The sequence below is a fragment of the Pararge aegeria genome, chromosome 1 (genome assembly GCF_905163445.1).
Source record: "Pararge aegeria chromosome 1, ilParAegt1.1, whole genome shotgun sequence".
NCBI classification, from domain to species: Eukaryota; Metazoa; Arthropoda; class Insecta; order Lepidoptera; family Nymphalidae; genus Pararge; species Pararge aegeria.
Genome location: NC_053180.1, coordinates 2,845,028 through 2,871,682, shown reverse-complemented (window position 1 = coordinate 2,871,682; position 26,655 = coordinate 2,845,028). Strand labels below are relative to the sequence as shown.

The 26,655-nt window shown below is 36.0% G+C and overlaps 1 protein-coding gene across 1 annotated transcript; it reads right to left on the bottom strand.

Moving 5' to 3' along the window:
• Positions 1–58: 58 nt before the first annotated feature.
• LOC120626183 (myrosinase 1-like) lies at positions 59–19,041 on the bottom strand. The gene is made up of 12 exons (XM_039893599.1): positions 18,978–19,041; positions 17,896–17,999; positions 16,081–16,228; positions 15,386–15,552; positions 13,271–13,531; positions 11,768–11,856; positions 10,342–10,489; positions 8,510–8,667; positions 6,601–6,753; positions 4,739–4,830; positions 2,780–2,994; positions 59–153 (listed from the first exon to the last, which is right to left on the bottom strand). The coding sequence occupies exons 1-12, from the start codon at positions 19,004–19,006 to the stop codon at positions 59–61; spliced, it is 1,659 nt and encodes a 552-aa protein (XP_039749533.1). The 5' UTR covers positions 19,007–19,041.
• Between the last annotated feature and the right edge of the window lie 7,614 nt (positions 19,042–26,655).

The window sequence follows — 26,655 nt, the reverse complement described above, 5'->3', positions numbered from 1 at the left end:
AATCGCTGACTTTTGTGTTTTATTGTCTCTATCCGCTTTTATATGTAAACACCCGGACTTAAACAAAAACGGAAGGAGCGCCCTCTGGAGGCTGAACGGTGATTGGCCTTTCTTCCTTTTGTAAGGGGCGTGACAGATAAGATTGGAATATTCCTTAAACAGCGGTATGATATACAAACTATCTTCAGACCCTTACAAAAGATTGCCTTATGAAATGTAAGCTTAATTTGCTATACCTATTGTTAAAATTGTTAAGGTATAAAAGGCGACACATTAGGCAAATTTTTCACTTCACAATTCATTGTAAAGTCAACATCTCCTGAGGATGCTCCGGTTTCGGATTTATAGTTATTACGGATTGAAATAACTATAAATTACACCATACAGATTCTCCTGCTTTTCGCGGAGTATAGCAAATTAAGCTTGATTTTCATAATTATGGATTTCCGCAAAGTAACGCCTGCTTCTATCCAGTATCCAAAAGATTGCCACTTGATGCGCTCTCCAAAGGATAGTTTACCATACCAGTGTCCATGCAACTGTGTCGAAAAATTATTGTGGTAACTATATTTAAGAAATATTGTATTTAATTTTAATAATAATATAATCTGATATGTCGTTCATAGTGTGGATAATTGTGGTGGTCACATTTGTTTTATTTATTTCAATCGCGAGTCTAGTTCTCGTAAGCCTTGCATATCTTCTCCCACTTCTATATCAACTCTCAGAGCACTGGCTGTGCGCCAGTGGATATAATATCCAAATAATAAATGTGTAATAAAAAACCTGTGTAAACTTCTCCTATTCCATGCTCCTGTGCTTTAGCAGGTGGACACGTTAATTATATTCCTTCCCAGGGGGTATAATCGGGGAGATATAATTTTGTCTCGTACCCGTGCTAGCCCTACTTTATGTGAAAAACACTGCGTAATTTAGGATATTCCACAGTTATGCCATGTTTATAAGACCCTCTATTAAACGAAATAGTTACCTGATTAGATTGACACACAACATTGCACACTGTAAGCACTATACACTTCTATAATATTCTGTCGTATTTATAAGTTAAAGCCAAAGTCCGTAATTAACATAGTAAATACATACATTGGAGGGAGCGTATTTAACTCAATGTTAATTATTAATTCACGGTTAGCACCAATTAAGTATCTACCTGACGCAGGGGTGAGCGCTCCGAGCAGGGTTGCCACGTTTTTTAAAACAAAATAAATTTAAGTCAAAGTCAAAGTCAAATATTTCTTTATCCAAATAGGCACATAGATGGCATTTTTGATGCGTACATTACATGTAAAATATGACATAGGAGTGTGTTAATGGCGATAAATAAATTCGTCAACTAATACATAAAGCTACGAGGGTTCAGCAAAATTATTTAAATTTAAATTGTCCTTCAAAGTTCTGTTTGCATCAAGAATAGAGAATCGTGATTAGTGTTTTGGGCAGGGCTGCCACGTTATCTTTAAATAAAATAAGTTAAGATTAAATAATGACGTATAATTTTGTAATTATGACATTAAAATTAAATTTACTATATTATGGTTATATATATTCCTAGACTATCACATGTAATTAATTGGACAAAAAATATTGATTGTTGTGTTAAAATGTAATGAAAAACATTGCATGCAATTGTGCGGCTGATTGGAAATTGCACAATTTTAATTTTTGTCTGTCTTGTATACGATCTGGTTATAAAGATTATTGTTATTCAAAGTTCGGTTTACATTAGAACCGTGATTAGAGTTCTGAGCAGGGTTGCCAAGTTTTAAAATACAATAAGGAAAGTTTAAATTTAAATTGCCCTTCAATCTTCGGTTTACATCCGCATCGTGGTTGATGTTTCGGGTTTCTCGGCAGATGTGAAACACCGAAGTAGTGCAAAAGTTGGGAAAAAAACTTTTTAAATAACAACTGATATACTTTTTAGTTTTACTTTTGTAACTAATTAAATCATTGTAATACATTAAAATTATAAATTACAAAAAATATAAATATGAAGTTAGGAAGGGCACACGGCTACGAGAATAGGTACAACATTTCCATTAAATACCTTTGCTAGCTACATTTACATACTACCTAATTATTTCTGAAATTTCGCTAAAATATTGCATTAAGGAAAACTTAAGTGCATATCTATATTAGCAAAATTTATTATTTTCCTTGAATCATCAAGGAAAGTAATAAAATTGACACTCCATTTCGCTAAGTTACTTTGTTTGGTTTTCCAGGGCACCCACAATCACTTTATTTGTCTTACATATTTTAATAAAAAAGTATTTATTGCGATGGTCTAGCAGTGTTGACGCGAATCTGTAACTTTTTCATTACGTTACAAGGTAATGATAATATTTTTTAAAACCGCCGAACAACGAGCATTGAAGCCGACGGTCTTATTTTTTAATATCTGTTTTCCTGTTAAGCAGTGGTTCTGTGGGCTATGGGGTGACAAACTTTTGGATATAAGGTAATGATGACGATGATGGAATCGATAGAATAATCCCCTTTGTTTTATGAGAATTTCTATGTTTCTACGAGTATTTCGAAAAGTTACAAATGTTTTATTTTATACTTGTGTTTTTCTGGGTTACAAAAGACTATGTCACTTTTCAGGGTACATGTTACATATGTGCCCAATTTCATACAGATCGGCAAAATGTTTGAGTCAAACATACCTGTATCAAACAAACAAATAAACACACATTCTCATATATATTATTTGGTATGGATGTAGTAAAATTGAAAGATAAATAGGTTTTATTACCGGTGAGGTCGGTCTGTAGAACAAATTTGGCTATTTTATCAGGACCATGAGATGTATTAATAAGTACAAAGTACAGTTCATCAGTAAATTTATTATTCGGATCTACATCGAGTGAGTGTGCTTTGATGACGTTCGCATAGTAGTGTGCAGAAGCTCGTGGCCTGCGCGTGCGCATCGGATCTTCGAAGTCTACCTCGTAAAGACCGAATTTGGACCTGCAAGAAAAGTTACATTGAAAATTTCACCATTTTTTTTTATTATTGTGACATAATTATTGCTGAACTAAGCATTTATGCCTTGAGAAGTATTGCTTCTCAGGGCATGTAAGGAAAACATCCCGAAAACTGCCTCGCTGTGTCCATCAACCTGAGCCGTAGATGTAAAATGCCATGTATCTATAATCACATCGGAAACCATGCCCATCAGACCGGATCACAGCATTGCTTGACGGCAGAAATAAGCGTTGCGGTAGAATTTATCGGACGAGCTGTCACAAAAATCTCTACTACTACTAATTATTATTACTCCGGTTAAAGCATCGAACAGTATTTAAATGTATGCAAGCCTTGTAGATAAGGACACAATCTATAGAAAACTTTTACTAATACTTGATATATTATTATGTCAAACAAGTTTAAAAAAAATGTAACCTATAAAATTGACAACCCTAACAAATTGTAATGACTTAAAATCACATGTATATCTGTAGGTACGCGTATGAACTTATGTCTAATTTTGTTTGTAGTGAAAACTTCTTTAGGAGCGTTTAGTTTTTGAGTGGACGAAAATTATGGAACTCGCGTCATCGCGTCGCTCATAAATAGTACGATTTATAATATAAATTTTCGTTGAGTTATATATAACACTAACCAAAGACTATACTCCATTACGAACGCCTTATTTTGGAATACTAAGATTTTTAAAAAGGATAGCACTATATTTATATAATCTTTATTGTTCTTCCAAGTATACGTGTCATTGGCGAGCGATTGGCGTGCTGATTTGGCACACCTAAAAGCCAAAAAAATCTGTAACCCGGTTTGACCTCAATAACCCTATATGACTGCCACTACGTTTGCTGTAACTTTATAAGAAAACTATGTACAGACATTTTTTATTTTTTAGATTTCCGTACCCAAAGGTTGAAACCGGCCAAGACTCCGTTGTCCGTCCGTTTGTCTGTCTGTCACCAGGCTGTATCTCATGAGCCTTGACAGTTAGACACTTGAAATTTTCAGAAATGATTTAGTTTTGATAGATAAATAAATATACTACGTCAATAGACACATCGCCATCTAGCCCCAAAGTACGCTTAGCTTGTGTTATGGGTACTAAGATAGCTGATAAATATTTTTATGAACATAATACACATAAATAATTATACAGATAAATAACCTTTCTAAGTTATGTGCGTTTTAACATATCACTGGTTTCAACGGTGAAGGGAAACATCGTGAGGAAAACTGCATACCTGAGAGTTCTCCAGAATTTTCTCAAAGGTGTGTAAAGTCCACAAATCCGTACTGGGCCAGCGTGGTTTAGCCCATTCTCAATGTGGGGTTAGATCCGTGCCCTGTACTAGGTCGTGTGTATCTCATGAGCCTTGACAGTGGGACACTTGAAAATGATTTCGTTTTCATAGATAAATAAATATGCTACGTCAATACACACATCGCCATCTAGCCCCAAAGTAAGCTTAGCTAGTTTTATGTAAAATAAATGTGTTTTTAATAAAATACATATATTCATGTTCATCACACAAACATTTTCCAGTTGAGGGAATCGAACCCAAAGCCTTGGACTCTGAAATCGGCCGTCAAACATAACATGCAAATATAACATAGGTAGTTTTAAAATAACTCCAGAACAAAACAATGATTATGATGTGAAAGATGGGCGGTGGTGAGGGTGAAGGAAACTATAGTTTCACTCTTTCTTTGCCGGTTCTAAAATAATTACCGGTAACCGTCGCTCCATTCGAAATTATCTATCATAGTCCACGCTGTATATCTTGATATTTTCACTCCATCCTCATTAATTGACAGAAGCACCTGTAAGAAGCACACGAGCAAAATATTGTAATTGCGACATTGCAAACTCAATTCAACAGCTTGTTACACGTTCCTGCTAGTCGTTCATTGGCGTATGGCAATTCTTTTACGGTAAAGGTGGTTTTATGGAATGAGCTGCCGAGGGATATAAGACAGTCCAAATCATTAAATATCTTTAAATCGCGGTTAAAAGACTATTTCCTGTCTAGTATGTAGCAAAATATCTATGTATTATATGTTTAAATAGTAATATGTATTTAAGTTTATATATTGATATATATATACATATATATAAATATATATGTTTTTACTTTATATATGTAGTATTAGTATGTATTGTGTATGTAATGTTTATGATTAGAACAATGTAAGTATTGCACTATCCCGTTTTCTCTTTCTCTAATATGTTTTTTCAACCAAAGGTTGTCTGGAGGAGATCGCTTCAAGCGATAAGGCCGCCTTTGTGCATATGTATATTATCGTTTTTCTTTTCTTTTGTTAACCTGGTTTTATATTTGTATGTGCAATAAAGACGTTTTCTTCTTTCTTCTTCTTTAATTGAACTCACTACAAAAAAGCGCAGTGTAGGAGCAGAGCAGAAGCTCGACTTCACTTTCGGGGGGCCGAGTTCGAATCCCAGCATAAGTTAGAGCTTTTCTAAGTTATGTGCGTTTTAAGTAAATAAAAACATCGCTTGCTTTAATGCAAGGAAAACATCGTGAGGAAACCTGCATGCCTCAGAGTTCTAAATAATGTTCTTAAAGGTGTGGAGTCGACCAATCCGCACTGGGCCAGCGTGTTGGACTACGGCCTTAACCCCTTCTCATTGTGCGAGGAGACTCGTGCACTGTGGTGGGCCGGTAATGGATCGATAAGACGTTGATGATGACACTTAACTATCGATTAAAATATCGCTTGCTTTAACGGTGAAGGAGTTTTCCTTCCCGAAGAAACCTGCATGCCTGAGAGTTCACGGTAACGTTCTCATGTCGTGTGAAATCTATCAATCCGCACTGGGCCAGCGTGGTGGACTACGGAATAAACCCTTATCATTCTGATAGGAGATCCTTGCTCTGAAGTGGGCCGGTAATAGGTCGATTTGGTTCAGCCTTCAGAACTGTTATAGTCATTCAAAAGTCATTCTGAAGATTAACCAAGAAAAACCTACAGAAAGACGGACCTCATTTCTCTTGTTGTGTTCAACGCCGTTGGTTGACCTAAAAAGATTGCAATGTAGCGATAAGGCCGCCAAATTGTATGCATTGCCTACACTTTTTTGATGTGACAACGTCTTATAACTCGATGGAGCCGGCTACACGCATGAAAAACATGACTCATGCGCTCGCTCTGAGGCGTTAAGGCCATTTAAGGCTTGAACTGCAAGCGAGAGCGCGGAACGAGCGACAGAGGCACAATCGACATCTGTATCTCTCCTACTTGAGTGAGCGATGCGTCCTCTAGGACAGCTGCTATACAATAATACATTTACATGATTTCGTCAAGTATGAAGTTCAGTGAAAAGACTAAAAAAAAATATTACATAATTGTATTTATGCGTACAAATAAATGTATACAGTATTTTCTTATGACGTTGTCACGTTCAACTATACAGACAACTGATTTTTAATTTTACAGTGTAAATTCTAAGTGAATTTACTTACTTCATTCAATAATAATAATATCATGAACTTAATAAGGGGCATCGAAATACTGTGTGTTTTGGATAAAGGTTTCAAAGATATGTGAGTCCTCAGAGGACGGACTGTATACCTGTTCTAAATGATCTTTATAGAAGTTGACACGGTCTATGTCGTTCAGATCTGTGTCGTAACCCGCAATACCGTTTTCCAGGATGAAGATGTCCACGTCACCGTACTGCTGCTTTACCCAGGACAACTGCAGGCGTAACGCCGCAGGGTACACCTGGAACATTTCATTTCAAATTATCAGATAGGTGCCGTAGATAACCTCTCAACTATAACACAAACAGCACTTTTGTGTTAAAGTTGGGAGGTTTCAGGGGCATTTTGAGTTTATGCAGAAACCGATTAAGGGTGTGGGTTCAATATAACTGCCATAACCCTAACAGGTTAGCCCGATAATGACTTAAGACTTTATCATCATTTATCACCAGTTGACGTTGAGGTAGATTGTATTGATATAATAAAAATATGATACCAACACCGGATAGCAATAATATTTTTTAGAGTCGCCAATTTAGGTCCCTCGTTCCTTTAAGGACCTATTATTTTAAACAAGCTGTTGCCCGCGACTTCGTCTGCGTTTGTTTTATCAAAATTAAGCTTAATTTTCTATACTCCGCGAAAGGCAGGAGAATCTGTTTGGTGTAATTTATAATTTCTTCAATCCTTATACTCCACACCAAACAGATCTTCGGCAATATACACAACACTGTTGACAATAAAATTCAACATCAAAGTAAAGTCAACATCTCCTGAGGGTGCTCCGGTTTCGGAGCGAAACGTGCGTAGAGGGTATATTGCCGAAGATCTTCGATCGATTTTTATAATATATCATAGATTTCCGCAAAGTAACGCCTGCTTCTATCCAATATGCGTTTGTTTTTGTTTTTTGAGAGAATTGTGGCATTCAATTTAAGGTGTAGTTCTACTGAAATTTAAGTTTTGTATTCTTAAAAAAAATACTGGTGTAATTTAAAAAAAAAAAAAATTCAATTCACATAGTAAACAATATCTGATAAGAACTGTTTGATCAGTCTCAGCTCTTTCTATCACTTACAAAGAATAGTACCTAATCGTTAAAGGAAGAATAAAAATCACATTGTTAGTTGATTCATATGTTAATGGGTAACGAAGAACATTTCTAACAGTTTTTAATTTCGTCCTAGCACTAAAGTCCTCATAAATGTGGCAGCAGTGTGTATTCAGTACCGCTAACCCTTAAATGAGGGGTTTGCTGCTGTCCGCTGAGAGTTCTGTCCTCTATCTTCAATCACATTCATCAGATGTACACGAAATTAAGGCAAAACTAAAACCTCTTTAGTACAAAAATGATTATTTAAATCGGTTATCATTTGACGGAGTTATGGTGTACAATCGTCAAACACTTTCATCCGCTCTCCTAAAGGAACTGAGCTTAATGTCGGGATAACAATTAGTATCCTGTGATACTTCTGATATCGACGGCCAATTGGCGCAGTGGGCAGCGACCCTGCTTTGCATGTGATAAACATGAATGTTTTTTCAGTGTCTGGGTGTTTATCTATATATTATAAGTATTTATGTTTATTATTCATAAAAAATATTCATCAGTTATCTTGGTACCCATAGCACAAGCTGCGCTTACTTTGGGGCTAGATGGCGATGTGTGTATTTTCGTAGTGTATTTATTTATTTATTAATTAAAAAAAAATACTTCTAAGAAAATGTGTACAAAGCTTCATGATGATCGGCTAAGTAGTTTTTTCGTGAAAGCGTAACAAACAAACTTACATTGACATTTAAAATATTAGCAGGGAGTAGATAGGGATAGGTATTATCAACTTATTTTTATCAATAGAACATTCTTCGTATCGACCTAAATAATAATTAATTTTTACTTTTAAAACGTTTTTCTATTGAAAATTAACACATTGATTTGCCTTAAGACTTACCCACGAATCCCGAACGTAAGCTTAAAAAAACAATGCGATACTTACGAAAAACCATCGGGTCGCCCCGCGCTTCCAATGAGGTCGGACTGAAAATTGGACACCGATGTCCGGGGCGCTAGTGAGGAGTCCGAATTTCTCGCCTTCCTTCGCCTTACGTGTCGTCCGAGCTGTGTAGAAGTTAAAACCGAAGAAGTCGTAGGTTCCTGATGAAGAAACGAAAACTTTTATAACTAAGAAAAAAACGTGTGAGCCGTCACGGGCCGCCTGGCAGATGTGAAACAACGAAATTGTTTTCGGTAAGCTATTGCAGATATTAAATAATGAAAAGATAAAGCATTACAAATTTGTTCCACAAATAAAAAAAAATACAACCAAATGGTTAACCACTCCCTTTTGTAAGTCGGTTAATAATGACTGATATAGCGTGGCGATGCGTCACCACGGCCTGTGTCGCAACGCCAAATATCAGGTTTACATCGATGTTTTTGTTTGTTTATAAGTAGGTGTTTCACATCAAAAAGCAAAACATATTTCTTTTTATAGTAATAATGTGTTATACGCCATTGGTTGCCTGAAGAGATCGCTATGCAGCGATAAGACCGCCAAATTGTATACTTTGTGTAAAATTTTTATTTACAATTTTTTCTGTATGTTTTTGTTTTTTGTAAGTTATAAAATTCAAATATAAAATTATAAAATATTATAACCACCAGTCTCAGAGTGACTGTTAACTGGCGGTGCCATTCAGATGTAGGTACTCACCGCTATGGTGAGTCTGAGTCTGAATCTGAATCGTGTGCAATATTGTAACTGCAGAATTAGTTTTTTTTAGTTTGTTTAGTGCTTGTATTTAACCCTAATGACGCCCACTAGAACCGTGAACGATAACGGCGATATCGACAAGAATCGTCTTTCTAAGACAAATATATAATAAGTAATTTTGGTTTGAGTATGTTTATTATAGCGTACCTATATATATATATAAGTATATATATATACTATATGTACAATTATGTAAGATTGTGTGAAGCGGCGATAGCCCAGTGGGTAGGAACGAGACTACAATTTGGGGGGGCCGAGTTCGATTCCCAGCACGCACCTCTAACTTTTCAAAGTTACGTTCGTTTTAAGTAATTATAATATTACTTGCTACAACGGTGAAGGAAAATATAGTGAGGAAACCTGCATGCCTGAGAGTTCTTCATAATGTTCTCAAAGGTGTGGATTCCAACAATCCGCACTGGGCTAGCGTGGTGGACTACGGCTTTAACTCCTTCTCATTGCATATATAGCATATAGTATATATGCCTTATATAGCATACGTAATTTAATATAAGTTTATTGCATATGTTTATATCTTTTAATTTGTACACCAACCACTACTCATTGTTTTTATCTTCTGTTCTCCTTTTATTTAATGGTTGCCTGGAAGAGATAACTATCAGTGATAAGTTTTGAAATTATAAATCGCCAAATTGCTACTGCTGGAATCCGAACTCGGGAGCTCCAACTTAAATCACCTTAAATCACCATCACACAGCTCACCTCGGCATCGTAGATCTTCTATAGAGAAGTATCAAAGATTTAAACCAATCAACTAAAGCAATTTGACATCCGACTGGCGCAGTAGGCAGCGACCCTGCTTCAGTGCTTTGTGTGATTTGTGAAGATGTTTGTGTGATGAACATGAATGTTTTTCAGTGTCTGAGTGTTCATCTGTATATTATATGTGTTTATGTATATTATTCATAAAAATATTCAACAGTCATCTTAGTACCCATAACACAAGCTTCGCTTACTTTGAGGCTAGATGGCGATGTGTGTATTATCGTAGTGTATTTATTATTTATTTATTTATTTATTATTTAATGTCAAACCTCTAACAAATTGTTTCTCTTCCGGGGTGAACGGCGGTAACCTCGATACCGCATACCCTTCCTGCTCACTCTTCTCAGCAATTTTCTTCTCTAAAGCCGGAGGCCATCCCCCTTCCTCTGAGAATATAGGATGCGTGTATATCCCAGCCTGTAATTATTATAATAACTTTTTATGGCGAAATAAAGTTTAATATAAACATTTATTATTTATTAACCTACACCTACTCATATTAAATGTTTATGGTATATTAAAGGATATTTATTAAGGTTTTTTTTTCCAATATTTATTATCATTATTGTTTTATGTGTGTAGTCTGGTTTATGCATAAATATGTAGTTGATAGTATGTATGTTTTAATAGTGTACACCCTTTTTGTTTTCTTTTTAGTTTACATAATCCTAAGGTTGCCTGGCAGAGATACTTAGCGATAAGGCCGCCTTTTGTATCCTACTATTAATATAATACGACAAAAGACACATCGCCACCTAGCCCCAAAGTAAGTGTAGCTTGTGTTATGGGTACTTAGAAGACTGATCATTCATTGATTATGAATAATAAACATAAATAAATAGTAAACATAATATACATATAAAAACCCAGACTCTGAAAAACATTCATGCTCATCACACAAACATTCTCCAGTAGTGGGAATCGAACCCACGGCCCTGGGCTCAGAAAGCAGGGTCGCTGCAAACTGCGCCAATCGGCCCTCAAACTTGTACACTATGTACTTGAAGTGTCTGTTCTTTTATTCTCTTAGTTTTGGGGTACATATAAAGAGTATAAATAAATATAACTAATTAATTAGTGTACCTATATGTAGTACTAGATATATAGAAGAAGATCTTACAAAATAAATATAAATAAATATACTATAAATATACTACGACAATAAACACATCGCCATCTAGCCCCAAAGTAAGCGTAACTTGTGTTATGGGTACTAAGATAGCTGATGAATATTTTTTTTTATGAATATAATACACATAAATACTTATAAGATATAGATAAACACCCAGACACTGAAAAACATTAATGTTCATCACACAAACATTTCCCAGTTGTGGGAATCGAACCCACGACCTTGGACTCAGAAAGCAGGGTCGCTGCCCACTGCGCCACTCGGTCGTCAAACAAAAAAACCATAAGTGCGTAGATAAGGATAAGTGCGAGCCGAACTTCGGTAGGCGAGGTAAACTCGCACGCAGGGTTCAAAAGTGAGTATAAATCATAAGTAGTTCAGGAATCTAGTCTCGCAACGAGTACCTAAATGTAACTCGATACCTTCACGCGTTACCGTAATAAAGGGTCTTGGCAACCAGACAGACAGACGGACAAAATATTGACCCTAAAAACATTGTGCAAAGGCCTTATCGCTTAAAGCGATCTCCTCAAGACTAACAGAAGAAGCACATAAGTACATACCCAGAACTGTTGAGTAAGATCTGCAGATTCCTTTTCATCTTCGTTTTCTGGCTCAAACCACATCAACTGATTAGTTAGAGAGACTTTACCTGTGCAAACAATTTTTATCTAATAACTGCTGAAAAAGACGACTTAAAATGTTGGTAGTTTAGATGAACTCGTAGTAAAAATTCCGAGCCTCAAATACGAGATGATACCTGTGAGAGATCTTCTTTTCAGTCTCCTAGATCCCCGGCACGCAACTCTAACTTTTCGTAGTATGAGGGTTTTAGGCAATTAAATATCACTTGCTTTACAGTGAAGGAAAACATCGTGAGGTATCCTGCATTCCTCAGTTTTTCATTAGTGTTATCAAAGGCAAGTGAAATCAACCAATCTGCACCTGGCCAGATTGGTGGACAGCGGCCAAAACCCTTCCCATTCGGAGTGGAGACCCGATCATCCCTACTTCCCTATCCCTATCCCTACTTAATATTTTAAAAATTAAGTGATGTCAATGTAAGTTTGTTTGTTACGCTTTCACGCAAAAACTACTTAACCGATCCTCATGAAACTGTGTACACATATTCTTGGAAGTGTTAAAAGTAATATGGGATACTTTTTATCCCGAAATAAAGCTCGGTTCCTATGGGAGAGGGGATGCAATTGTTTGAAGATTTTACACCATAACTCCGACAAATTATAACCGATTTAAATAATTATTTTTGTACTATAGAAGTTATAATATGTGTTTAATTTTGCCCAAACTGTAGTTGGAGATAGACGACAAAACTCCTCAGCGGACAGCACCAAACCCCTCATTTAAGGCTTAGCGATACTGAATACTTTAAACTCTTTTAGAACTACAACTAAATTTAATGCCACTTCAAAAAACAAAATCAAACGCAGACGAAGTCGCGGGCAAGCTAATATTTATCATAAATGTGGTTATTATAAATATACTACATAAGGGGGTCAAGATTATGATAGGATTTTAACATACTTTGATATTTCAATTGCAAGCCTGAACTGTTTCGATAATGTTCTCAAAGGCGTGTTAACTCTACATTCTACTCTGGACTGCGGCCTTTTCATTCTTAGAGGAGTCCCGTGCTCTGTAGTGGGTCGGCAATGGTGATGATGTTAAGAATTAAGAATTCCTTGACAATTTAAGTTTGAACTCCTCATCATAAATCCTCCACGACTTGGCAATTAACTATCAATTGTGCTGGCCTACGACATAGAACCTTCCTATTCAAAGTCTAAAAAAATTTTATTCAAGTAGGCCCATAGATGGCACTTTCGATGCGTACATAAGAATTACACGGTGTTGAGATGATGGCGATAACCACATTCGTAAACATAAAACTAAAGCTACGAGGGTTCCAAACGCGTCCTGGTCTAAGAAGAAGCCCACAACTTTTTTTTTTGTTATCTAAAAGGAGACCCGAGCAAAGTAGTAGTCGTTAATAAGTTTATACAAGTTCATGATGTGATAGAGGAATCAACCTAAATCCAACGTACCTTGATATTTAGGCTTGAATTCCTCGTCATAGATCCTCCACGCCTTCGCATGTGCCAGAACAGAGTGTCTGCCGCACAAATAGCCTCCTATCCCGGGACTTAAGATCCCGGGCGCGTGCATCCCGGCAGCGTAGTTCACCTCGCAGTAGATGACGGGCTCGTTCAAGGTTATCCAGGTCTTGACCCGGTCAGCGTATAGGTGATATGCGACCCGGGCGTAACGTGCGAACCAATCCACAATGAGAGGGTTCGCCCAACCTCCTGGAATAAATACAATTTTATTAATACTAATAATACAATACTCACAATAAAGCTGAGGAGTTCATTTCATTTAATATTCTATAGAAAATTCATTAATATCACTTTTACATTTTATAAATATTTTCATTTGTTAAATAGATAAATATAATAAATAGATAAATAATTAAATTTGTTATATATTCAGAGTCGAAGATTCAAGGTTAGATGAGCACGTGTCAATATAACCTTGTCATTGAATATTATAGAATGTCGCAATCGTCAGAAAATTTATTCATAATTTATTTATTACAAAAGTTATAAACAAACAAGTATATTTAGAGATTTTCAGAAAACTTTGCAATTAAAAATATTTTTTATTCACTTTACTTTTCACAATTGATTCGTTTGAAATGATGTGTCATATGTACCTACTTTTCTTGTTGTAAATAATTATTACACTTCTGATTGGAAAGTCTTTGTGTAATTCAATCTAACTTAATTCGCCCTAAATTACGTACGAAAAGTCAAATTAGCACTTGTTTTCAATAAAAAAATAAAAATTTGAACACCAATTGCCGGTTCCCCGCGTACTACTCCTGATTTCCCGGGAGATTAAGAAATCTGTCTGCTGTAACCTTGTACAAACTATGTACTTATATGCCTATAAATAGTTTGCTAATCAAAGTTTTCAGTTAATTAATACTTTTACAGTTACTACTGCCATCAAAGAAAAAAATAAAAAAATTTGGAAAATCCAAAAGTGCACGACTCATAATGCTCATTTAATTATCAAATATTGAAAAAAAAAAAAAAAAAATTTTAAAACCGCTGTACTAGGAAAGTGATGCACAGGCGCCCCTGGTGGAATAAAATGTACATAATATCTATAGATATAGATATATCACCATACATGTTAATTTTACATGGATATATATAGATATACAGTCTTGCAGTTTTCGTTTTTTATTAATTGCAATTAAACTACACAGAATTAATTAATCATTTGCATTTAGTGACCTACAATCGTCGATTAGAATTTAAAAAAAACAAATTTAACTCTAATAATGGAGTTTTTCACAAGTTAAGAGTGTTTTCGGGTTTCACACATGACGGACAGGAAAATTTTTTGACCTATTTTGGTGTTTTTTTCCATTCTATTGCAGTAAATAAATTTTTTAAAAGTATGGAATTAATCTCCATTACATTATCTCGACAATAGTATGCAAAATATCTTGATTCCGTGAACTAACAAGGCTATAATAATAAAAATAGCCGCCGAAATGAGGCGAAAAAAATTTTTCGATCGTAAAGCACTCTCTGATGCTTCGCATCATGAGTCGTGCAAAAAATTGAGTTTATCAATGCTTTCAATTGAATTTAATTGAAAAGATTTTTAGGTTTCTATTTTTATTCATCTCACTAGATTTAATTTAAGTGTATGGTTCTCGCTCCAGAGATGGGCGATAATAACTGTGACTCAGTCTTGCACTATAGCAGTATTATCGAATTTGGGTTTCATGATACACATTACCTTATGTTTGCCTTATTTTGTACCATTTTTAATTTACTGTGTAACTTTTAATTGATATAAACTTATTATTATTATTATTATCCATCGCACAAACCTGTCTGCCCAGCATGGCGGTTATGGGCAAATCCTAACCTCAAAGCTTCAATCAAACTCTTAGAGTGGGTATTTGAAGGTATTTGGGGTGAGGGGATTCAAGGGGGCGAGTACAAGAGATCCTGGAAGGGCGAAGTGTCTCCGCCGAAGCGGGCCCCACTACCAGATAGATAGATAGACCCTACGGAGAGGCTTTTAGTCTATCAGTGGACTGTTACAGGCTCTTGATGAATATGAAGGTGTGTACTTGCCTAATTTCTGTAGGGACTGCGGCAGATCCCAGTGGTACAGAGTGACAACAGGTTCGATGCCCTTCGCCAAGAGTGCGTCGATAAGGTCGCTGTAATACTTCTTGCCGTCTTCGCTTATGTTATTTGAGAAACCGTTCGGTAGAAGTCTTGTCCATGATATGGAAAATCTGAAATGGAACGTAAGTGCAATATATACTTAACGTGCTACAAAACGGACAAAAGACGTCAATAATTGCGATTTTTTAAAGAAGAATATTTTCACGATAAAACTAATCCTAATTTCATTAAAACTGAATAGAGAGAAAGAGAAGACGATGCGTCACCTGTAGCATTTTGTTTGCTCTGTACCTGGTGAGCCCAATATTAATAACATAAGTAGGTATCATCTTCATCAACCCATTACAGGGCAAGAGTCTCCTTCAGAATGAAGGCTGGCCAAATGCTGGCTGGCGGATTGCTAGACTTCACACGCCTGTGGGAACATTATGGAGGACTCTCAGGCATGCAGGTTTCCTCACGATGTTTTCCTTCACCGTTATAGCAAGCTATTTTTAATTTAATTTTAAAATACGCACTTAACTCTAGTTTAACTAACAGTTAGAGGTTCGTGCCGGAACTCGAATTCGGTCTCCAGAAAGGGAGTCCAAAGCCCTACCACTAGGTAATACAAATATCTAGTAGTAGGTGGTAGGTACCTATAGAAGTGCAGGCCCAGTTCGGAAGCGATTTCTACGTCCCACTTCCAGTGGTGGTAGCTATCGCAAGCCAAGTCCCCGTTGGAGCCGTCGATGATGGCATCGGGGTGGTTGTGGGTGAACACATCCCAGATGCTCTCCGATTTATCTGCGGGTTGTATGCCAATATTTTGATAAAAAAAATTATATCGGTAGAATTGATGATAATAATCCCTATCCCTATCCCTATCCCTATCCCTACTAATATTATAATTATAAATGTCAATGTAAGTTTGTTTGTTACGCTTTCACGCAAAAACTACTTAACCGATCCTCGTGAAACTTTGTACACATTCTTGAAAGTGTTAGAAGTAATATAGAATACTTTTTATCCCGACATTAAGCCCGGTTCCTTTGGGAGAGGGGATGAAGGTATTTGACGATTTTACACCATAACTCCGGCAAATTATAAACGATTAAAATAATTATTTTTGTACTATAGAGTTTATAATATGTGTTTTATTTTGTCCAAATATTGTGTATATCTGATGAATGTGGTTGGAGATAGAGGACAGAAATTCTCAGCGGACGACAGAAAACCCCTCATTTAAGGATTAGCGATACTGAATACTTTATTTATTTAGAACTACAACTAAATTATATGCCACATAAAAAAACACAATCAAACGCAGATGAAGTCACGGGCAAGCTAGTAATTAATAAATAGGTTGGTTTTTTATAAATTTTAATAGTTGTAGGGTCTAATAACAATATATAAACAAATATTTATATTATAATAATGTATCATATAAATACTTTACATACATATAAATTTAACACCTTATTCAATTTACCTATAATAATTTGAACATACAAACATTCACTCAAACATACATATCAACATTCGCAAGTTTATTTATAATTTATTTAATTAAGCACTGTAAAGAATTAAAAAAAAATTAAAATCAATAAATTACAGAAATAATATGAAAAATTATAAAAACGACACATACCTACACTTAACGCTACTTACAAAATAAAACATATATACTTATAATAATACATATATACACAAAAACTTAAAGCTACTTACAAAATTATACATATATACTTATAACAATACATATATACACATATACTTAACGATACTAAAATAATTCATCCAATCCGTGTAGTTCCATCGAAATCAGCCAGAAAGTGCAGTTTTATTTATTTGTATATATAGATGTACCTACAATTGCATGTGGAGTAGTGTAAACAAACGTATTTTATCAATGATATTAAATAAAATACATAAATATACTACACACACTGCACACATCGCCATCTAGCCACAAAGTAAAGTAAAGCGTAGCTTGTGTTATGGGTACTAAGATGACTTGAATATTTTTATGAATAATATACATGAATACTTAGAATATACATATGAACACCCAGGCACTGAAAAACATTCATGTTCATCACACAAACGAGATAATGGGTACACATAACTCTCTCGTGGCGCGTATCCTAGCCCTACAGTGAATTATATACGTCAATTGACGGCTATATATTGCCGACTAGCGCAGTGGGCAGCGACCCTGCTTTCTGAGTCCAAGGTCGTGGGTTCGATTCCCACAACTGGAATATGTTTGTGTGATGAACATGAATGTTTTTTAGTGTCTGGGTGTTTATCTGTATATTATGCGTATTTATGTGTATTATATTCATAAAAAAATATTCATTAGCTATCTCAGTGTTAAAAAAAAATATAAACTGTATTAATAAAAATGTCAGTATGTTTACATTTTGTTAAATAGGTACCTAGAGATTACCAATGGTAGATCACTTACTTACCACTAGTATTCCATGCCCCTTCGACCTGGTAGGCAGCAGTTGCGGCCCCAAACTTGAAGCCGGGAGGGAAATTTCGATTGCAGCGTACTACTCCCACTAAAAAACTGAAAAATAAGGAATCCTTAGACAATGCCTGGTTTATCCATAACTATTATACCTCTTGCTCTTATCTTATATCTCATACTTGTATACAAGTGTAAATGAAAACCAAGATAATACTTCACAGGCTTCAGAGGTACATTATATACTGTCTCTGAGACTTATATGTGAAACCGAAAACCTAATATATTATGAAAATAAAGCTAAATTTGCTATACTCCGCGTAAAGCAGGAGAATCTGCATGGTGTTATTTATAATTTCTCTAATACCTATACTCCAGATCTTCGGCAATCTACCCTCTACGCACGTTTAGCTCCGAAACCGGAGCAGAAAGAAAGAAAGAAAGAAATCGAATACAGCCATAACATGCAGAATTAAAATAATGTGACTCTTGTCACCTTATAAAATTTGCGTCGCGTAGCGTAGGGTCTATGCGTGTGTTGGTCTTTTATCTCCAATAGGGTTGTCAAAAGTAAACACTTAAAATTAATAAATGTTTTGAAATCCGTTGTGAGAAAAAATAAATATGAACTGATGAATATTTTTATGAATAATATACATAAATACTTATAATATACATATAAACAGACAGACACTGCAAGAACGTTCATGTTCATCACACAAACATTTTCCATTTGTAAGAATTGACATGGGTTCAAAAAGCAGGGTTGCTGCCCACTAATCTAATCTATACTAATCCCAATGCTTTGGGCGATGAACGCTAAAATTTTGTAACCGGTCCCCCTCTCCCATATACCAACGCTGCATTTACCGGTGCGAGGTCGCCATTCCAGCACCTTGGGACACGTCCATCGGTTCTCACAGCTTTGTGCCCAGAAAACTGACACTGCAGCTTCGCGACTCGTTAAACTATGTCGGTAACTTTGTCTACAGATATCCTCATTCCTGATTTGATCACGTAGAGATACTCCGAGCAGCATAGCTCATAAATTATACTAATTATGCACAAAACGCCACTAACCTGCACACGAGTACGTCTCGCCACCACATTTCGAATACTGAAGATTAGGTTTCAATACAGCGCCTATCACCGCTTTGCAGGAGATAACTGTAATTAAAGTAAATAATAAGCAAGATTATAGTCTTAAGTCCACCGCAACTAGTAATACCTCCCAGACGCAGTGGTGAGCGGCTTGCGTCTGATAATTTGGAAGTCCTAGGTTTGATCGATTAGAGTAACAACAGGATAGTTCAAAAAAACAAAAAAGAACACTCTTGATATAACTTAATTACCAAACTGATATATCAGTTTTATTTGAGCAAAATTCCTGGGCGCATTGAAAAGAGGCTTGCGTCTCATAATATGGAAGTCCCAGATTTGATCTCGGTCGATATTAACCCGCACCGATCGCTTAAGGTCCAAACAGGATATTTTAACCAAAATAATTTAGGCAATAGTTCAAAAAACAAAAAAACAAGCTTTACATAAAAACAAAACAAACTGATTTCTACCTTTTAGCATAGTTTATTTATAAAAGGGTGTTTTTAAAGGCTTTCTTAAACTATATTTTTATTAGAGCAAAATTAATAGGTAGCCCTTCAACCATCAAATTCGTTAATATTAGGGAAATCTGCGAAAGATAATGGTTCGAAATTAAAATTTATATAATCGACTATAGCTGTAAATTATATAAATTGACACAAATCTTAAGTAACACATCAATGTGTTAATTAAGATTTGTGTCAATTAACTGGAATAATCATATAAAATTATTTAATTTTCATTGATATTTCCTGGATATATTTATAAAAATTGAACGAAATCAGACAGTTTGAAGAGAGTCAAAGTCAATTTCAAAGGAGTCGGTTACAACATACGAACAAACATACAGGTGAATCTATTAAAAAGCGTGTTATAATCGAGAGAAGTTACTTTTCAGATTGAGCTGTAGAGGCTGAGAAAGTGGCCCAAAATACACACGTTTATTTTGTTTTAGCTCTTTATCATAAAAGGGTGTTTGGTGGACTCCACACCTTTGAGAACATTATGTAGAACTCTCAGGCATGCAGGTTTCCTCACTATGTTTTCCTTCACCGTTGAAGCATGTGATATTTTAATTACTTAAAAAGCACATAACTTACAAAAGTTGGCGGTTCGTGCTGGGATTAGAACTCGGCCCCACGAAAGTGAAGTCGCCCTCTGAGCTATCACTGCTTCTATTATTTTATTTTTTGTCGCTTTGCTCACAGGATTATAAACCTTATTTTAGTAAGGTACTTCGAAGCATGCGCTATATACAGACTTCAATAAATTACAGTACACTGCTGGACAAATCATTAATTTTAAAACAGCACTGCTTACTGCTTAAAGCGATGTACGAGGGTTGCTTAACTCCTGGTACAAATGGTTAAGCCAACGAGATAAAAACGCCTCACAGTTCAGCGACGTGCAGCGTTCGGAAACTCCGTATCACTATTTCGTCTGAAACCCCTCGGTTCCTGAACTCATTCCTTCGAAAAATGCTTTTGATCTTTGCACGATATCGACTTATTAATAGTCCTTTATCTGAGTATCAATATATCTAAATTGACCAATAATTCAATGCAGTTTACTGGATGTCAGTTGACAAATTAAAGGATGTTGAACTCGTGACATTGTGATATTGAGTGCGTGCATTCAACTCGCATTTCGGTCTAATTGGAATCAGAGCACATGTTTATATTGTGGCTGTCTCAACAAGATGGCGCCAAAAGTACGTATTCCTGTATTTTTATATGGTATACAATAAAAGTGTATTGAATCATTCATGGCTCCCTAACACTGCCTCATTGGTCTAGTGGCGAGCAGGTTTGACTACAGATCACGAGATGTTGGAAAAATTTACGGTGATTAACCCCCGTACCTCGGTGAGCACGTTAAACTGTCCTGCGCCTGATCTTCCGGTCGTGTCGGATCGGCCATCCCATCTGGCTATAAGAGTGAGGGAATAAATTCAAAATTCGTTTATTTCAAGTAGGCCCAGTTTATAAGAACTTTTAAAACGTTAAGTCAGTCTGTTTGTAGTGACTCTACCACCAGCTCGGAAGGCAGATTCCGCCGAGCAGAGCCGGCAAGAAACTCAGCAGATTGTTTTTTTTTCAACATCATTTTACAGTTTACAATGTTTTAAGTTTACTATCTTGTGAGAGATGAGAGCTGAGCCTGCTTCCAAGCAGCCTTGTCATTAAGAAATTCATCAATCGTATAGACAGTGCATGATATCTGTGCTTGCATACACAGTTGTGAACTAAAAATCTCTCTGTGTTCATTCACGTACGAATTCGTCGAAATTCATACGTGAATGAAATAGAAAGTGGTAATGTAATCTAACACCGGCTATTCTGTTAGGTGTACCGCAGTTTTATTAAACCCAAAATCGGTTTCTTCGTGGCATCTTAAGTACTGGAACAGCAAGCGGCCGAAGCCTATAAGACCAACCCAGAAAAAATCAGTATTGATAAATTCTCAAACTGCCTCAGCCGGGGATCGAGGCCGGAACCTGAACTGCGCTGCGCCAGATTGCTAAATACTAGTACTAGTAATCTAGTGCTAGTAGAGCTTTATGTGACATAGCTCGGCTTATTTCTGCCGCTAAGCAGCACTGTTACAATGCTGTGTTCCGGTCTGAAGGGCTGGTGTAATTACAGGCACATGACACCTTTTTTTTTTCTTCTTAAAAGATACGTGGGAGAATTTGAGTTATGTGGGATTTCCACCCACTAAAACCCCCTCGGTAGCCAGCCTCAGTACATAACAGGTGTCCATTAATTTGAGGCTTAACAGCTACGCCTCAAATTAATGGACACAGGGCGACATGTTGCAGGAAGTGCTCCCTGCATGCCCTGTGAACTGTTGCCCTGATTATAGGCGATAGTTTTTCACTAATTGATTAATTATAACTAGTGTTGCCCAAATGCAAGAACAAGACGAGACTTAGCCAGTCTTGGTCTTGGTCTTGCGCCAATACACCTGGTCTTGGTCTTGGTCTTGGTCTTGCGCTCCCAGTCTTGGTCTTGGTCTTGGTCTTGCAGCAAGAGTCTTGCAAGTCTTGCAATTACCTATTAGTCTATTACTATTTATTAAAGTTTACTTTAAATCTTAGAAAAACGTATTAGAATTGGAACATTGTGAGCTTGAATTAACATAGCCATAGTAAAGATCAAGCAGATTAATAAATAACTGAAGATTTGATAAGAAATTCGAAAAATCAACTGACCTATATGTCGTTTTCCATGGAAGTAACTGTTTCTTAATAAACATTTATGATTTATAAGCTTACATTTGCTAAAACAACTTGTAAAAACTTAAGAAATATAATGACTAAATGTACAATAATAGTACCTAAGTAATTAGTTTAAAACCATATAAGTAATCAATATTATAATTACTTACTAGAATGAATTATTATGACATCTACTACCTATCCTCACCATTTTATCCTAATCATAATACTACTTGCGTGATCAGTATAATGTATTCATTTTCATTCTAAGCACTCTGAAACTTATTTATTCTTTGGAACACCTGTAGGTACTCTTAAAATTCGAAATTATTTTGCATGAATAGTGTCAAATGTTATGATTTCGGCGCGGCGGCAACGATTGTTTTAGATTTCAAAAGAAGCCGCCGGCGCGTGTATCATAACCATGTACTTCCGAAAAGCGGCAAATTTCTTTGAGAAGTAAGTACAAAACCTTTGATGCCGCATTATCAAAGTGCCGATGGTTAAAACATAACTATGCATGCACTCAGTTTGATTTTAATAGATATTTTTTTATTCGCTATGTTTATGGTATTAGTCGTAATGCGCATAGGTCCAGTTTTTCATATTCTTTGATATAGTTTTTTGCGTCTCATAGAATTCCTAAGCGTACCTACCTACCTATACACCGAACTGTTACACCTAACTACTCCGTGAAATAGCGCTAAGTCCTAGCTGCAAGACGCAAGAGTCTTGCAGGCTATGTCTTGTTCTTGCTCAAGTCTTGCACGGTCAGTCTTGGTCTTGGTCTTGCTAAAAATACGCGGTCTTGTTCTTGGTCTTGGTCTTGCAAAAACGCAAGAACAAGACCAAGACTGCAAGACCAAGACTGAATTTGGGCAACACTAATTATAACTATAAAAAAAAAACATAAAACCTTTATGTAACTTATTTTAAATGTCAAAGTCGTGTTATCTATTACCTTAAAGATAAACACCTTCTTACAATAAATTTTAAAGTATAGCAAATATCGGTCAAACGACAATGTTTACGACCCTTTTTGCACGTTGATAAGATATAAGGTATCCTCTATCAGGTATTAGGTGTACCTACAGTTATCGAAGGTTATTTGGTTTTATAAAGTCATTAACTGTTGCTTTATGACGTCAATAAATCGGTTTGTAACTAGGATTTGATAGGCACCAAGCGAATAATACACCCTGACGGCCGATTGGCGCAGTGGGCAGCGACCCTTCTTTCTGACTCCAAGGCCGTGGGTTCGATTCCCACAACTGGACAATTTTTGTGTGATGAACATGAATGTTTTTCAGTATTGGGTGTTTATCTATATATTATAGATATTTATGTATATTATTCCTAAAAATTATTCATCAGTTATCTTAGTACCAATAACACAAGCTACGCTTACTTTGGGACTAGATGGCGATATGTGTATTGTCGTAGTATATATTTTATTTATAATATCACAATCGTCACAGCTGGTCAAAACTTCAAAAGACCTTTTTGTAGGGAATTCCAAATTCCACGGTTTTGTGCCGCTTGCGTCAAGCGAATCCATGTGACGAGCTTAATGTCGTCTGTCTACCTCGTTGTGGTCGACCAACGCTGCGCTTACCATTGCGGGGCTACCATTCCAGCACCTTAGGACCCCAACGTCCATCCTGTCTCCGAGCTATGTTCCCCGCCCATTGCCAGCTTCGCGACTCGTTGAGCTACGTCGCTAACTGCGGTTATTCTAGGAATCTCCTAATTTCTGATTTGACCACGTAGATATTCCCAGAATAGCTTTCTCCATCGCCCGCTTATTGACCATCGCCTTCTTAGCAGGCCCATAGTGTGCGATTGTGTTTCGGAACTTATCTCGCATTTTGTTGGTATCAAATTCAAATTGAAATTAAAAATTTCTTTATTCATGTAGGTCTATCACAGGCTCTTATGAAGCGAACATACATATATGTTTACATAATTGTACGGGGATGGTGATAACTTCGTTCGCCAACTTAATCTAAAGCTTCGAGGGTTCCAAACGCGCTCTGGTCTAAGAAGACAACAAACTTAGCCGAGTAAATTTTTTTTTTGTTATCACCATCTCACAGTAAATTTATATTAAGCTATCTATCTCAGGATTTTTTATAGATAGTCGACTATCGATAAAAAATGTTTTTTATTAAAATAACAAAACCTGTTAAGTTTTATAAGGTTGAAAATATATAATATACATATTCGTTTATTTCGTTTGCAGTAATAATAATTCTCCGTAGGGTAACACAACACTACCGCAGGTGGTTAATACCTGATGTAATGGAATACCCTAGAGCAGGCACTCTCTAGTTTCCATTGAACTGCGACCATGCCAATATTATAGCTCAAATTAATGATGGACCGAGTACTCAATTATGACTACTCGCCACTTTTCACTAGGCCGAATAAATCGGTTTAAATGGAGAATTATTCGGCTAAACACGAATCAGACAGAATTTTACTGTCAAATTATCGGTCACAAAGCTACCAGTCTGCATATTTAAATAAGGTAGAAACTCTTCCATAAACGACACTTTCTTCATGTTTACGAGACGAACTAACTACTAAACATGGATGAACGAAACTTGCAATCTGTAAACGGGAAGTAGGTACTGAACATGCATAGAAGCCACTTATTATTATTATTAAATTCTTTATTGCACACACAAAAACAAAATACAAAGAGAAACGCATTAAAAAATAAAAATTAAAAACTAGATTAGTTGTGCAAAGGCGGTCTTATCGCTAAAGCGAACTCTCCCAGACAACTTTTGGCAAAAGAAGTTCTTATAAGGAGTGGGTTGGTGCGGCAATGAACATTTATACCTACATAAAAATATTGAAAACTAAACTACATGTTATAAATTCTAATACTACACATATAATTATTATATACTAGGTGTTGCAGGCGACTTCGTCTGCTTTTGATTTTGTTTTTTGATGTGGCATTAAATTTAGTTGCAGATTAAAAAAAAATTAAAGTATTTAGTGTCGTTAAGCCTTAAATGAGGGGTTTGATGCTGTCCGCTGAGGAGTTCTGTTCTCTATCTCCAACCACACCTTGGGCAAAATTAAACACATATTATAACCTTTATAGTCCAAAAATAATTATTTATATCGGTTATAGTTCGTTGGAGTTATTGTGTGTGAACCGAGCTTAATGTCGGGATAAATAGTATCCTATATTACTTCTAACACTTCCAAGAATATGTGTACAAAGTTTCATGAGGATCGGTTAAGTAGTTTTTGCGTGAAAGCGTAACAAACAAACTTACATTGACATTTATAATATTAGTAGGGATAATACATATTCTACCACTTGTGATCTGTATACTAAACTTGCTTAAATGACACTTTCTTCCTGTATACGAGAAGTACTTAACTTGCTTAAACAACACTTTCTTCCTATATAAGAGACGTTCTAAACATGCATAAAAGACACTTTCTTCCTACGAGAGTTCTAGACATGCATAAAAGACGCATTCTTCCTATATACGAGAGGTACTAAACCTGCTTAAACGACACTTTCTTCCTGTATACGAGACGTTCTGAACATGCATAAAAGACCCATTGTTCCTATATAGAAGACGTACTAAACTTGCTTAAACGACACTTTCTTCCTGTATACGAGACGTTCTTAACATGCATAAAATACCCTTTCTTCCTATACACGAGACGTAGTAAACTTGCTTAAACGACACTTTCTTCCTGTATACGAAACGTTCTAAACATGCATAAAAGACCCATTCTTACATTATACGAGAGGTACTAAACTTGCTAAAACGACACTTTCTTCCTGTATACGAGATGTTCTAAGCATGAATAAAAGACCCATTCTTCCTATATACGAGACATACTAAACTTCCTTAAACAACACTTTCTTTCTATATACGATACGTACTAAACTTGCTTAAACGACACTATCTTCCTGTATAAGAGACGTTCTAAACATGCATAAAAGACCTATTCTTCCTATATACGAGACGTACTAAACTTGCTTAAACGACACGTTCTAAACATGCATAAAAGACCCATTCCTCCTATATACTAGAGGTACTAAACCTGCTTAAACGACACTTTCTTCCTGTACACGAGACGTTCTGAACATGCATAAAAGACCCATTCTTCCAATATACGAGAGGTACTAAACTTGCTTAGACGACACTTTCTTCCTGTATACGAGACGTTCTTAACATGCATAAAATACCCTTTCTTCCTATACACGAGACGTAGTAAACTTGCTTAAACGACACTTTCTTCCTGTATACGAAACGTTCTAAACATGCATAAAAGACCCATTCTTACATTATACGAGAGGTACTAAACTTGCTAAAACGACACTTTCTTCCTGTATACGAGATGTTCTAAGCATGAATAAAAGACCCATTCTTCCTATATACGAGACATACTAAACTT

What these genes read in the sequence shown, in the direction of transcription:
- LOC120626183 (XM_039893599.1), bottom strand. Translation starts at nt 19,006, where the DNA reads ATGTGGTGGCGAGACGTACTCGTGTGCAG. An exon ending in CGAGACGTACTCGTGTGCAG is followed by an intron (nt 18,000 to 18,977) that starts GTTAGTGGCGTT and finishes CTTATTTTTCAG; the next exon opens with TTTTTTAGTGGGAGTAGTAC. An exon ending in ATCTTACTCAACAGTTCTGG is followed by an intron (nt 10,490 to 11,767) that starts GTATGTACTTAT and finishes TAATAATTACAG; the next exon opens with GCTGGGATATACACGCATCC.